The sequence below is a fragment of the Triplophysa dalaica genome, chromosome 24, assembly GCF_015846415.1.
Source record: "Triplophysa dalaica isolate WHDGS20190420 chromosome 24, ASM1584641v1, whole genome shotgun sequence".
Taxonomy (NCBI): Eukaryota; Metazoa; Chordata; class Actinopteri; order Cypriniformes; family Nemacheilidae; genus Triplophysa; species Triplophysa dalaica.
Window position 1 is genome coordinate 8677881 of NC_079565.1, and position 15092 is coordinate 8692972.

Consider the following 15092-nt stretch of genomic DNA (forward strand, 5'->3'; position numbering starts at 1 on the left):
TTGTATATAGACCTCTAGACCATCCTAGCAAAGGCAATAACATGTGGTTTTCAATTTATCCACCTGCAGCCAATATTTTGTTAAGCTCAAGACTACACTTGGTGCGTTATGCAAAGTATTTATTTTTTCCATGATCTCTCTGAGGACATGCATGTAAAAGAAGAACGACGTTAAATTTGATCATCAGCACACCTGAGGATTCTGTCCATCTATTTGGGATGTGGTTAGGACAGGTCCTCCACTATCGCGGGAATTTAAGAAGACAGCGCCATCGTCTTGACTAGCCTCTTTAAAACCGGATGTAAGAGTACCGGCGGCATCTACTTAACCGCTATTGCTAGGCGACGGGTTTTCGCCTGACCCGATTCGAGCACCATCCAGGGTCGCATCGTCATTGTAGCAGCTCCCTCTCCGCTCACGTCCTCCTTGATAACCTACGGGCCGCTGCTCCCTCTTCCTCCGCATCCCTCCACGCATATTGCAGGTAGCCAGACGTCCTAGAAAATGTCTCGCACGGGGGATCCGCTGATGGTATTACTCGGAGTCTTGATGCTGCATTCGGTCTCTGCACAGAAGGGTAAGGGTTTGGCAAAAAAAAATGTGCTGTGCTGACGGAATAATGTTTTAATGCATTTTATGAAGGCTTTCTGACGGATTGTCTTATGGTTGATAAGGCTCTTCGTGGTTGCGGCAGGTAGGATATGTGCCCCGACTCAGTGGACAGGATAACCTCTAGCCTATCCAGGACACTAAAGTCTAAGAAGTGACATAGTGGTGTATATTAAATATTTAGGACAAAATGTGTCCTTGTAGGATTAAATGGCAAAGCGCATTGCAATTTGACTTTTAAGGTTAAGGGAACGGTAACATACCAGCTTGAAGCGGCTATTTAAATGTCACTGCTCACAAATTAGGCTACATCTTAATATTTGGTGACTTTGTATCGTTTATTTGTGATGATTTAATGAAGATTCGTTTTACAGCAGGTCTTTTTCACATGCACACGGGACAATGCAGAATATGGATCATTAGCTGCTGTCCATTAACGCCAAACCTGCTTGATCCGACACGAACCGACTGTGTCGGGGATCAATCTTTATGCTTTTTTGTTTTTCTCACGTGTGCTCGATTTGCATGTGACAAACAAATGCCGGAGCTTATGACTCAGGAATTCAACCCCCCTGCGCACCGCGGACACAGATATTAATCGTTCCGAAAGCACCTGCAGCAATGCTGTCCTGATCCAGCCATGCTCTCCTCTCCGTCGATTTCGAAACTATTTCACGTTTGACACGTTAAATAAGGAATAACGGTGCTTGATTTAAGCAGCGCTCGTCTTGCAGCGCCGTAAATAGCACCAGTCCATTCTGCTGCATGTATCTATTTATAGAGCCGTTGCAGCAGCGGGATGCATGGCTTTAATGTGCTCCCGTGCGCGCGGACCCGCCAAAGTATTAACGGAGCAGCGCCGCGGTGCATTATGACGTCATGGACGCTTTGGCCGTCCGACTTTAACGGGGCTTTTAAGAATGCGTGGAAGGAATATGGAAGAATACATTGGTCCATAAACTATCGTGAGTTTTACTGATATGCAATCTATTTTGACGATTTGTGACGTCATAAATAAATCAAATTATTACCCCTAACGCCCATCAGTTATAGGGGGAATGCAATTTATTAGCACGCAAAAGGGGCTATGGGCTGATATTCAAGGTCACCTATTGATTGAACTTATTTTTGTGCAAATAAATTGTTCCCCAATTTTCATTGAGATCAAACAGGCACCTATCCTTTCATCTCTCTGTTGTCTCTCTTTCTCTCTCTCTCACTCTCTCTCTCTCTTTCTCTCCTTATTTGTTATTGCTTCTTATAAATTACTTTAGTGCACCTTATATGCTTTCGTATATATTTTTAAAACATGAAAGGTCATTTTGTAAAAGAATTTTGTAAATATTTGATTGGTTTGTTAAAAAATATCAGTTACACGCTTTTGTTCAAATATCATGAGTAATAATTTGTGCTTACAGGCTCCTTTATACATCAATTGTTTCGTTTTTCTTATAGTATAATACATTTACATTAAATATAATACATTTATATATCATATATATATTACATTATTTACATTGAAAACCTGCGACTACTATTCATTGACCACTGTGTCTCGTTCAGTTCTATCAATAGTCCATAACGGATGTTCATTGATCTAAATGGATTGTTTACACTGAGCGTTGCATCCGAATGCGGTCTCTGCAGAGTTAATGAGGGGCGACAGACATACGAAGTTGCAACCCTCCCTATTTTAAATGGCCTACCTGCTCAACTACTGTAGCATGCTTCTATGGAAACAGCATGTGTATCAGCACACCCACACATGAATCATATTGCACTGAGGTGTTCAGATTTCAGAGTGTTATAGACATGACAGCATTGTTCAAGGCCATCCACACTGTAACTCTCTGAACTGTATCAAGGAGCTTTGATATTTTTACAAACTGTATGGCTGTGTTCTTTATAGCATGCCAGCATATTACAAGCTATAGTACGTTCAATGCACACTACATGTATGTGAATTTTCTATATGCATCTGCATGACCTAAATTTGCTAACATGTTCATAGAATATAGCACATTACATTGGGCAATGTGTCCGGTAATACATTGCACCACATATTATTATACTGTGAAGTATTCAGTATGCAGAAAGCTAGTTTAGTATTTGGGGAGGCAGCCTGCTTTATTTTCTAGTTAATTTTTTTTTAATTTATTTCTCATGTTATTTTTAGTTTGTCATTATGATTTAATCTTTGTTTTCTGTTTTCCACCCACTGCCATCTCTTTCTTTCCTTTGTTTTCCCTTATCTCTTAATTCTTTTTCCATTTTCTCCGTTGTCCTTTATCTGTGCCGCCCCTCAGCCGGGTTTATAAAGTCTCCCCTCTCTGAGACTAAGTTGACGGGCGACACCTTTGAACTGTACTGCGATGTCGTGGGGAAGCCGACCCCCGAGATCCAGTGGTGGTATGCAGAGGTGAACCGGGTCGACAGCTTCTTTCAGCTGTGGGATGGCGCGCGCAAGCAACGCGTGTCCATCAACACGGCGTACGGGATCAACGGGGTTAGCGTGTTAGCAATCACTCGTGTCACCATCGAGGATTCTGGGACTTATGAGTGCAGAGCCAGTAATGAGCCGCGGCGTAACGATTTACGCCAGAATCCATCCACCACCTGGATAAGAGCCCAGGCAACAGTTACCGTGTTGCAGAGTGAGTTAACTGAGGAAAAACAACATGCTCTCTTTATTTCCCCCATTTAGTAAATAGTAAGCTAGTGTTTGCTTTAGTGGATTGTCTCTCTCTTTCCAGCCGCCTGGACAAGTAAACAAAGTTAGATCGATCCTGCCCTTGTAGCCTCTAGATACAAGCAATTACGTGTCCTTATTTAAATGTAATATGTTCTGCCCTTTGTGATAAATCACATTGTTTCTTGTTTTGTGTCGTTGACCATAACAATGTTACAGTTTCTTTTTCAAGGAATTCTTGGAATCCATTTGTCCTGTTTCTTAATAGTCAGTACGGATTTTAAGAGAGCAGAGATGGCTGTTTTTATTTGATTCATGCAAAACACATAGGCTTATAGCCTATATGATGTACAGTCCAGTCTAATATAGACATACATCAAACAGTCTATAATATATGTATGAGATATAGACGGTTTCAACAGCAACAACATAAACCTTATGTGGCCCGAAGGTGACTTCTGGGAAGACCTCCGCAAAGTTTTGATGTAATTTCATACCATTAATATGCAATCCAATTTTAATATGAATTAATATAAATGAAATATAAAACAAATAGTTGTATTAAAACCAGAGACCGGACGTTAACTTTAGGCCAGGCGATGAAACCATACACAGATACTATTATTTTTATTTAAAAATGTAGTAGAAATTTGAAAACAAAATTTAGGAAACATATTCCTATTTTAAAATTGAATTATCTGTAAAAAATATTTTAAGTATTTAAATATGATCAAACTTGCTTCACTTGAAGTCACTTGAATTAATGTTATATTATGGTAAACTGACTTTAAAAATCTATTTGCATTTCAAATCACTTATATAATGAAGTTAAAATTGGTAATTAATTTGATGAGTTACAGAAATGGAAAATGTTTAAGCTTTTTACACTATAGGTATGCTGATACACCAGAGGTTTTGTGGCCATTTTACCCAAATATCTAATAATAAAACACACAGATTAATAGAAAGAATTAAGTATTCCAGAGAGCCACGTACGAGACAATTCTGTACGCCTCATTGTTAATAAACAGTTTAATATAGTTACCATAACTCTATTTACACATTTTATTTTTGATTTCTGTTGATTTACCAAATTTACACTCTTATATAAATGTATATTCCCAATCCTCATCAATCAAAGTGATGTTGAATTTCTCTGGCCTTGACTAAAGCATCTATGTTCACAGAACCATCCATCGATTCGTCAGATCACACGATCATACCGCAGCATGTGATGGGTTATCACACCCCACCAATCACACTCCAGTGCAACCTCACATCTTCTCAAAACGACAACAGTGAGAGTTTCTGGATGAAGAACGGGGAGGAGATCTCTGACACAAGAGCCACTGGCAAGAACATTGAGTACCAGTATGTACTGCTGTGTTTTTCAGCATTCTGTATAGAGCTGCATAATTTAACCAGCTGAGACAACATCTGCTAAGACTTGAGTTACATTAAACGATACTGTATTTGCTTGCATCATATCATTATTCTTGCAAAAAAAGTAAAGTAAATAAGTGAGACAAAATATAATGCAAAGTTCTGTGTCACTACCCGGATGTATTACAGTACACAAGATAATCTTTTAGTTTCAGTGACTCTGAAGCGCTTGCTGACTGTGTTGATGCTGTTTTGACCAAATCCTGTGCATCTCTCTCTCTCTCTCTCTCGCTCTCTCTCGCTCTTTCTTTACTGGCACATGTTACTAATCTCTCCGCCTGACTCCTGATTTAGTCAGTTTAGATATTGTTTATTCACTAGTTAGTACACTGCAAACATCTGAACTGCTGTTACCTACATAAGGGTGTGTTATTTGTTCAGGATTTGTTGTACAATCCACATTTTAATCTGTTACTTTGTCAATAGCTTTGACTATATTGCATCCTAAAAACAATGGCATTGCCTGTGTGCAAAGAAACATGTTAATACAATGTGCGTTTTTAAGTGAAGGATGTTATTGTTCACACAGACTCTCTAAACCAAGGGCGGATGATGCAGGCGAGTATATGTGTGTGTTCATATTTGAACTGGCCCCCCCAGCAAACGCCACCATTGAAGTAAAGGGTAAGGCTATACCTCAACACTTACAAAAAAATTACAGATAATGTACTGGAAAATTACAAGTAGATTTTCTGTTATTTTTACACTGTTTTGTAAAACAGTTTGCTCTCTGATGCTTTCAAAACATTGCTTTGCTTTTTGAGCATCAAATAATGACCACCCTAACATTTCAACATTAACTCAAACCATGGTATGGGTTTCGGGATGGCATATTTGTTTGACCAGTGCAGATAGTGGAGTTTTCAGAAAACGTATTTTGTTGCACCAAAAGGACACACTTCACCATTAAAATGAACAATATCGTTGGTCTGTAGTTTCTTAGTGTCAAATCAAGTATTTTTAGAAGTTTTAGGAGATGTCTAATCTTAAACTTGTCCATGATGTCAGTCTGTCTTTCTGTCTCATCCAAACCGCTCATGCTGGGTCAGAGCTGAGCTTGGACGCTCAGTTAGGCCATAACAGCATGACTTTCGCATAAGTTTGGCTTGTTGGGTGTAAAAGGCATTTAGATTTTTTTCACTAGGCAGAACAGGCTGAATGAATTTAAAATGAATTAATGTTTAGGTTAACTCACACTTTTGTCATTAATATTAAAAATGTTGTTTATTTTAAAGTAAAATATGCTTTTAGTTTGTCTAAATAAACCTTGCAATGCCATGGAAAGTCTTTTTTATCTGTATATTTTTGAGTATTTGAGTCAGCCATTGAATGAAAAATCTCCATGAATTGTTTAGTAATGAAAATTTGCTATGTCATTTGCTTTAATAAGCTGGCATGGACTGCGCAAGCTTGTTCAAAACCTGATGATACACGTTATCCCAGCAAGATTTGAGAATGTTCCAAAGAACATCTTGTGCCTGGAAAACATGAAATTGTTTTAAGGAAAATAATTAACAATTACACACTTACTTATGAAGTGATTTTATATTTTACATTTAATGTCATATTATTTATAAAATTTTTACATTTGAAACCCTTAATGCGGTCCTATATTTTCGGAAAGGTTTACAATATTAGCTCTTAGGTCAATTACATTGGCATCTCAGATGTACTATGCATAATTTATTCAAGTTTTTAAAGCTCAGGCTGTTGGTCTGTGTTTGAGAGATCACGGACTGATGAAGTGCCTATCCTGGTCAACTCTTTCTAGTTATCCTGCGGTCAGCTCATAAGCACCAGATGGTGGCCTGCCTGTCTGAGGGGGTGGGGTGTAAATCTCTCTCTCTCTCTCTCTCTCTCTCTCTCTCTCTCTCTCTCTCGCTTGCTGTTTCTATCCGTCTTTCTCCTAATTCAGAACAAATTAACCTTCAAAAATGATGAGTGATGATTCACACAACATGAAGATTCTGCTTGACACATAGCCTATTTGTGTGCATATTGGCTGTGTGATAAATTATTAGCCTTCTTTTGATTAAAACACTTCAAATGTAATAGTCCTGCTGGTTTCAGTGGCTAAACCGCTGAGACTGTGAATCATCTCATTATGTCATCATATATTCAGCGTATGTGGTTTTTACATGGAGTGTAAAGTGTGCCCTCTGAGATATGAATTTTTACATAAAGCTTGAGTGTTTTCAAATTTGAAGCAACATTTTTAACCAAATCAGCTTGTATGGCAGCATCTATGGACTTTGGAATACCTTATTTTCATTCAACTGTTGAATGATTCCTTAATATATCTTAAGATATTTACCACATTGCAGATCCCATAAGAAAAAACAGCGGAGGTCAGATCAAGGTGCCTAATAAGGTTTCAGCAATGAAATCTGTTGTGATATTGAAAGTCACTGTCCTTTCTCTGTCCTTCCTCAGCCACGCTAGACATCACGGGGCACAAGCGCAGCGAGAATAAGAATGAGGGGGAGAAAGCCGTGCTCTACTGCAAATCTGTTGGATATCCTTATCCACTGTGGACCTGGCGTAAAGTTGATAACGGCGTCTACATGGTATCTTTACTGTTCTTAGTCATATTAAGACTGTGTATTTTGACACAACATGGGGAGGGGAGTTCACTCAAAAATGAAAATGATTGTTTTCATGTCATTACAAAGTTGTATGACTTATTTTCTTCTGCAGAGAAGATATTTTGAAGAATGTTGGTAACCAATTAAAATTAGCCCCCATTGACTTCCATTGTACTGAGACATTTCTCAAAATATCTTCTTTTGTGTTCCACTGAAGAAAGAGTCATACAGATTGTGAACAACATGAAGGTGAATAAAAGATGACAGAAATTGTATTTTATTGGGCAAACTATCTCTTTAATATTTTTAAGTGTTGTTCCTTTAAATGTAGTTTTCTTTCCTAAACAGTAACGTGCTGTAGATGCTGTCAATAAATAAATCTGTTTTACCCTCACCTTATTTCACCTCATATTATATGTCACCATTTTTCCCCCACCTCATCAATCTCCAGGAAATTGACAACACCTCCGGCCGCTTCTCCGTCAACAGCAAGGACAGCTACACCGAGCTCTCCATCATGAATCTTGACATTACATCTGACCCTGGAGAGTACGAGTGCAACGCCACCAATATCTTCGGCTCCTCTTCGATGACATCTGTGCTGCGAGTCAGGAGTCACCTGGCCCCCCTGTGGCCTCTCCTGGGCGTCCTTGCAGAGATCATCATCCTGGTGCTCATCATCGTCATCTACGAGAAGCGCAAGAAGCCAGATGAGGTACCTGATGGTGAGTGTTATAGGGTGTAACGGTAGTCTCTACTGAATTGTACTTTATTGGATGAGTCTATAAACAAGTGCTTGGAACTACTGTAACTCAGTGACTTTTTGAGGCCACTGAATATACATATATACAGTATACAATACAATTTAATGTTTACATATAAAATATAGTCAGAAGGAATTGTTCACTGTAAAACAAATATTTTAGAAATTAAAAGTTTTTTTACAGCTTTTTCACATAGTTTTGAAATATGGTAAAAACTGTTTTAGTATTTATTTCAGTAATTTGGCAATTTTTTTGTTAAATTTTTTATTTATTTATTTTACAATCTTTTTCTGTGACCCAGCTGCTAGAAATGTTCTGTTTTTTTACAGAAATTTCTTTACACTGTTGAAAAGAAATAAACGCTTATTTTACACAATATTATTTAAAATATATATATTTGAAAAGACTCCCACTAGCCTAAAAAAGGTAAAAACTGAACACTATATTTATTTAAAGCAAGATCATTGTCATCCATGTTTTAACCTTCCATATACCAGTCACCTGTTTTGAGAAGGCTGATGTATTCAGCGACACTCCCTCAAAACCGTTTTTTTTCCAGATGTCACAAGACCTTCAACTCAAAGTTAATTGGAACCTTATACAATACTGTGTAATGTGATCCTGACCTGGTCTCAATACTCTATAATTCACTCAGAGCACATCCACCCCAAACACACACACACACACCAATTCTTCTTCTGTTGGGTACTTGTGTCAGGTCATCTGGACACTAATCTGATATTCAAGGGGAAATATGACTCTGTAGTGTATGTGTAGTGGGCAGTGAATTATTGATGTGTGTGGAGGTGTAGTCCCACGCCATTTATAACTCACCTACTCACCAACAATATACTGGAAGTGGAAAACATACCCTATAGGTCCATCAGTATTACTGATCTCTTTTATGGATTAAAACCCTGTTACAGTCCAGATTTGAAAGATTATCACATACGTGATTCCTATGACATTAATTAAGTCAATTTTCCACTGTGCACATTCCACTATGCCTTTGATCTTTCATACGTTTGAACGTTGTGTGGGACGTTGCCTAACATCGCCACCTAGCGGTTTTACACGGCAATCGATTCACCAGCATAAATCTGCAAAAACTCATTTTTTTGTTATATAAAATTATATTCTGTACAATATTATATCTTATGTGTACATGAAATATTTATTTGTACAAATGCAGCTGTAACACGTATAAATTCAGGTACCGTTCTAACATTTGTTTATTGTATATTCTGTACTCCACTGTGACCTGCCGATTGCTTTTCCAAAAATCACTGCACCGTTTTTTTCCCCCGGTTAAATCACACATTTAAAACTTACGTTAGAAAATACATGATATAATTTAATATTTAAGAACGTAACACATTTCTTTCTCTCTGTATGGCACAACCTGTATCACTGTGGTAAGTGAAAGATTTGCATGCTGCTTGATTTGTTATACAGACATCGCCCGTATAGATAATTCTCCTACATGTTTACACTTACACTGTTTACTCTCATCTTTCTTATGAAAGCTAAAATGGCTTTTTATTTTGTCTTCATTTTTGGAATGTCATCTGTTGCTGTTTTAACCTTCAAACGACCTTTGTATTTTAATACATTGTCTTCACTAAAGTCTGTTCAGATGTTTGTTAATGTTGGCATGAGCGTGAAATTTTCATTTTTTGGGGTACAAATTTAAAGACAAATGTTACTGCTTAAAGCAAATTTCAGACAATCTATAGGCTACATGCTATTCATTAGGTTTAAAATGTGATGCATGTGTATATATACACATTGTATAAATACACATATGCATGTAGGGTGTTTAAATGAAGGGTGGATTTGATTTAGACAGGTTGCATGGTTTCTTTTTTTCCGCTTGTACTGCTGTATAGTGATCTAATGACTCACACAAAAGTATTTTTAATGGAAGAAAGTCTTTTTTTACAGTTTTCTTCTATAGGCAATAGCTTCTTAAAGTGTATTACATTGCAACAATAATTCAATATGAAAGAAAATACGGCTCTGAGTTGTTTATGGTCTACTTGATACAGCCACTTCAGGGATTTAAATGGTATTATATGATAATATTATGCTAGTTGGAATTGTTAGACCTCAAAACTAATATTGCCTTTGTTTTGCTTTCCATTGTGCCAAAGATGACGAACCAGCTGGACCAATGTAAGTATCAGATTCACATTTTAACAAGAGTTAGTATTATGTGCCAGATAAGTGATGCCAGCAGAAACAGTTTAGAAGCTCAACCGACAGTGAATGTATATAAAGAATAATAAGTAATTGGATAGAAAGATTTTACATCTTTACTTTTGTGCCAACTTTGCCCTGTTCTCATTTTTCAAGGAAAACCAATTCCACCAACAACCACAAAGATAAAAACGTACGCCAGAGAAACACAAATTGATCTGATCACCACAATGTGAGTATTTGATGACACCATAAAATAAAGTCATTTTTAATTATTCAGTGATCCAAGTATTTCAACACTTTTGGACATACTTATGGCAGTAAATGTGAATCTTTATTTTAAGGTTTTGAAGTTTTATATTGACATCCATATTTCAAAGATACAAGCCACAATGTTAACCCTTTTTGTCGATTCTGTTTGTTCACAGATAAAAGCATTCATATCATGACCATATGAACGTTATTCATGGACGGTTCAGTGTGAAAAAGCTTATTGGAAGACGGGAATAAACAGAGCACCCAAGGCATGCCTTACAAATCTGGTGTGGAAATGGTGTATGAACAGAACTGAACCTAATTTTAAAGCGTGAACATCCTGAACATTTTCTTGCATGATTGTGTTGCTTTCCATTTAGAATCTTTTCAAGTCAACTTTTTCCATGTCACGCAAAAGTACAAAAAAATATAACTGCATGCAAGATATCCTACAGTTTGATACAGGCTTTATCCTGGCTTTTTTGTTCGTGCATTTAAGAATGACTTCTATTTCGAGCAAGCCTTTTTAACCTATCGCAAATATGCCTCCATGTTTCCCTTATGAGAGCTTTTGTACAGATGATCATATTATGTATATGTTTACCATTCGATAAAGTGGCATTAGATTCTATCAAACAATTAAGGGCTTTGCAAAATGTCCTGCCATGTTTAATTTGTACATGTATTGTACATTGATGTATGAAATCACTTGAAGTATCTATAGTAATCTGAATGTTCTTCATACTTATGCACTTATCTCTACAAAATATTCTTGCAATCCAGTGACTTCATTTTATACGCATGTACTTGATCTGTCTGAGTCTTTATCATGGCTCACTGCTTTTTATGTATGCATAGTATACAGCATGGCTTTTATTCTATGCAATATCTATACATACAGTAGAACAAATCTTTTTATGTTAGCTTTCGGTTGTGTATAATTAAGCTTTAATATTATATTTTAGCAGAGTCCACTGTTCCAACCATGAGAAACTCTCCACATGGTTAACCTGTCACTGCATGAGCTCCTAACACGTATAAAGGACAGAATGTAAAGAGAAATTAATCATAAATAATCTTAGGCATCTACATGTCATTTTTAACAATTAAACGTCCCAAAAGTAAAATGTGTTCTTGTTTTTATTATATCATAGGTCTCAATTGAATATTAAAAGTTGAATAGTTGAATAACCTTAATAAACATTTGATTGCGAGCTCAAAAATCATATGCAAATCAAACCACACAAATACAAAAATAAGAGGCTTGTATTATTCAAAGATGCAATGCAGACAATGTTGTATTGTTTTCAAGAAAAAGTAGCTTCTGGTTCAGTGTTTTTTTGTGAATGTGTATATGTATTTAAGAGGCAGAAAAGACTTGCAATGTTTGGTTGGCACAAGACCGCCTCTGGCTTAAAATAAATATGTCTGCGTACCAAAAGGGGGCATTGCTGACCAACGATGCAACTTTAGACCTCCAAACCCTTAACGTATCCGAATAACAGTATTTACAAAAGTATAATCTGCCTTTATTGTAGCATTTAAACCATATATAAATAGGCATTACATTTGCATATATATTAAATATGACATCATAAAATTAAGCATAAATATAATTCTAGAAACAAACAGTTTGCACAATATAGTTATTATTAAATCCAAACTCCAACATGAGATGAAATTAATAACTCACTAATCCACACATTTATTACTAGGTGAAATTGACTTATTTATTTACAAATGCACACACGGCATCATCAAATGACAGCACAAAGCGTATTTGCACACTCACGCACATAAAAAAATGGGCAACACATTCTCACTCCCGACTCGTCACACATTTGACGCTCGTTCAGCGTCCCTTGGCGTCACTTTTTAACCTGCAGAGTACCCCTTTAGCGTCATTTTTCGACGTGCATGTCACAATAATTTTACCGTCGTTATGAAATTGTATATTGTACATAATTTGCAATGATGACGTTTCGGGGTTTGATTTAAATTGAACGAACATCATAATTTCGTTTACATAACGCTATTCAGGCAGTTTGAGCAAGTAATGAAACAGTTTATTTATAGTCACAATGTTGTTCAAAAATACAAATATTCCATGGATACTAACGCGAAACAATCAATTTGTCCGAGGAACAGATGCGACCGCGATTACCATCCACCGTAAATCTCAGATCCCGGTGAGCCGAAAATCAGACATTCAAAATTGCCGCCAGAACAAGAGTTACGTCAGCTTCGATGCCATTGGCTCTCCCGTGTCTCGTGTCGTTTCGTTGGCTTTGAACGTGAAACGGTATTGGCTCCCGCGCTCGATATTTTTATTATGCTTAGAACAAAAAGACATTATACATATTACAACCAGGGAGCAAGGCATGGAAACATTTTTTTTTTAAATAAAAAAAATAAACAAGATCTTTAAATTATTCAAAGATATTGTAAGATGAACATAAGTTAACGGTTTTCATAGCTTTTCCGTTGGTACTAGCTTGAATGACCAACAAATATTTCTCAATAAGTTAGGCTTATTGCCAGAAAACTTACACTTATGAATATAAAATTTATATAAATGTATATACATATACAATTTAACAAACAAAATAAGCAAATTAATAAATAAGCCTCAATGTCCAAACACGACACTTAAATAATGTAATTACATTTTTTGGAATATGTTATTTTGAATAAACAATGAAACATATTTTTATGAACTGCGTAGATTCACGGACACGGCATCTCCATATAAAGTTATCGTTCGGCTCCCAACAAACATTGGTCCGACGGCAACGTCGTGTCCCTGGCCTAAAATAGTCGCGGTAGGACGGCATAAACCGGTAAAAATATGTGACATATAACATTTCCTAAAAATGCATTGAGATACATTTGTACATGTCAACAGATCTCTATGGGTTGCATGTATGATTGTTACTTTGACTTTAGCTACGTGTAATTATATAAATATTGAAGCGGTTGAAAGGGCGTCCTCTTGTGACGTCCTCTACACGTGCATTTTTAGTCCATCGTGACCCTTTGTAAAGTTCTTATGAAATAAGCAAAATAAATTGTGCTTACCTTGCATAATACTGCAATGATTCATTTGAGTGCCCAATTAGTTATAAAAATGTTGTGATAGACGTCCGTTGACGTTACACGTCAAACAACACCCATTGCAAAAAGCAGGAAATCTTTTTTTTAAATACACGATCATTTGTATTCATCTTAGTTAAATGACACATTTACATATATAATGTTATAATATCTGCTTTCACAATTTAAAGTGGATGATTGCCAAAACTGTGCTGTCAAAATCGGTGATTCATACTCCACTCCAGTTGGTGGCGGTAATGCGCCTTCAGTTGATTTACCATCAGCAATAAACTCTAAAGAAGAAGAAGACTCGGGAATGGCGGTGTGGTTTATTTCGAAAAGTGACGGAGTTATACAAATACTACTGTTGGGTAAGTGCATTTTGTTTAGTTTTATTAATGTGGTTGAGTCTTACTTGTTGGACACGAAGGAACTGAAAGAAATGTTGCGCACATTGTCAACTGCCATGTAGTTTGTGTTTGGCTGAAATTAGCTAGCAGGCTAAAAGGTAGTTTAAAGTTACGCTAGTTTCTACACTTGAACTGTGCTGTGTAACGTTAATGCTTCTTGCTAGGATATTGATAGCAAAATCATTAATCCCCCAAACTGCTAACTCGTTCCCTGCCACAGTTATCTTGTCATTTAAAAATCAACCGTTCACTGCCAAAGACAAGTTATTATTCATTACAGAAAATGTATTGTGAGCCATCAAAGTTTAGAGAACATGTTAAAAAACGCTGAAGCTGGCTCAGAACTTTTTTTGTAAAGGCTGGCGGGTAAAGAGCTAACGTTGGCTGTGTTTTGTGTCAGTTACAATTAACATTAAGTTGAGTAATTTCATGCAACTACAGGAACAATGTGTAAATAAATCAGGGGTTCGAAACCTTCTTCCTTTGGGACATCCGCCCTAATTGTTTGTATTGAACACAAAATGTGACAGCAAGTGTCACATTCAGTTTAGAAGTAGTCATGTGTCCAGGTGTGTGTACATATTAATGAACAGATTTTTCTTTCAGGATTCCAAAGGAATATTTTCCATGCTTTTCGGTTTTAAAGATGAACTTCAGTGAATATCTGGCATTCTGGAACATGGCAAGTCTACATCTTCTATTAAGAGATTGCATTGTGACAAAGAATGTGTGCGTTTGTGCGGATGTAGTTTGTGTTTGTTTGTTTTTCTCTATCTCTTTCTCTGTGTAGATACAAATATTTGGGTAGTAAACAAAAGAACCATAGTGACAGCAACAAATCTGAAAACAAAACTGTAATTTTTCTGAGGTGAAGTAATCCAGAGTCATTTATTTCACAGAATCACGTTAAATGCATTTATGGTGAAATTCATTATGAGGGGTGGTGGTCAACTTAAAAAGAAGCCATTCAAAGCTATACTATGTAATTCAAGGTAATTTTGGCCTTATGACATTGCAAAAATCTCTTGTTCCTTGTCTATTTTTT

General features: G+C 36.6%; 1 protein-coding gene across 2 annotated transcripts; it reads left to right on the plus strand.

Moving 5' to 3' along the window:
• The first annotated feature begins 195 nt into the window (after window positions 1-195).
• On the plus strand, window positions 196-10521 carry nptna (neuroplastin a). Of its 2 annotated transcripts, none has more exons than XM_056740385.1 (7): window positions 196-577; window positions 4486-4669; window positions 5271-5365; window positions 7175-7308; window positions 7778-8051; window positions 10244-10265; window positions 10446-10521. In XM_056740385.1, exons 1-7 carry the CDS (start codon window positions 505-507, stop codon window positions 10504-10506), a joined length of 843 nt encoding a protein of 280 aa, XP_056596363.1. In that variant the 5' UTR covers window positions 196-504; the 3' UTR covers window positions 10507-10521. The 2 variants fall into 2 exon arrangements, with proteins under 2 accessions (XP_056596363.1, XP_056596362.1); XM_056740384.1 differs by lacking the exon at window positions 196-577 and adding an exon at window positions 1399-1574.
• The last annotated feature ends 4571 nt before the right edge of the window (window positions 10522-15092 follow it).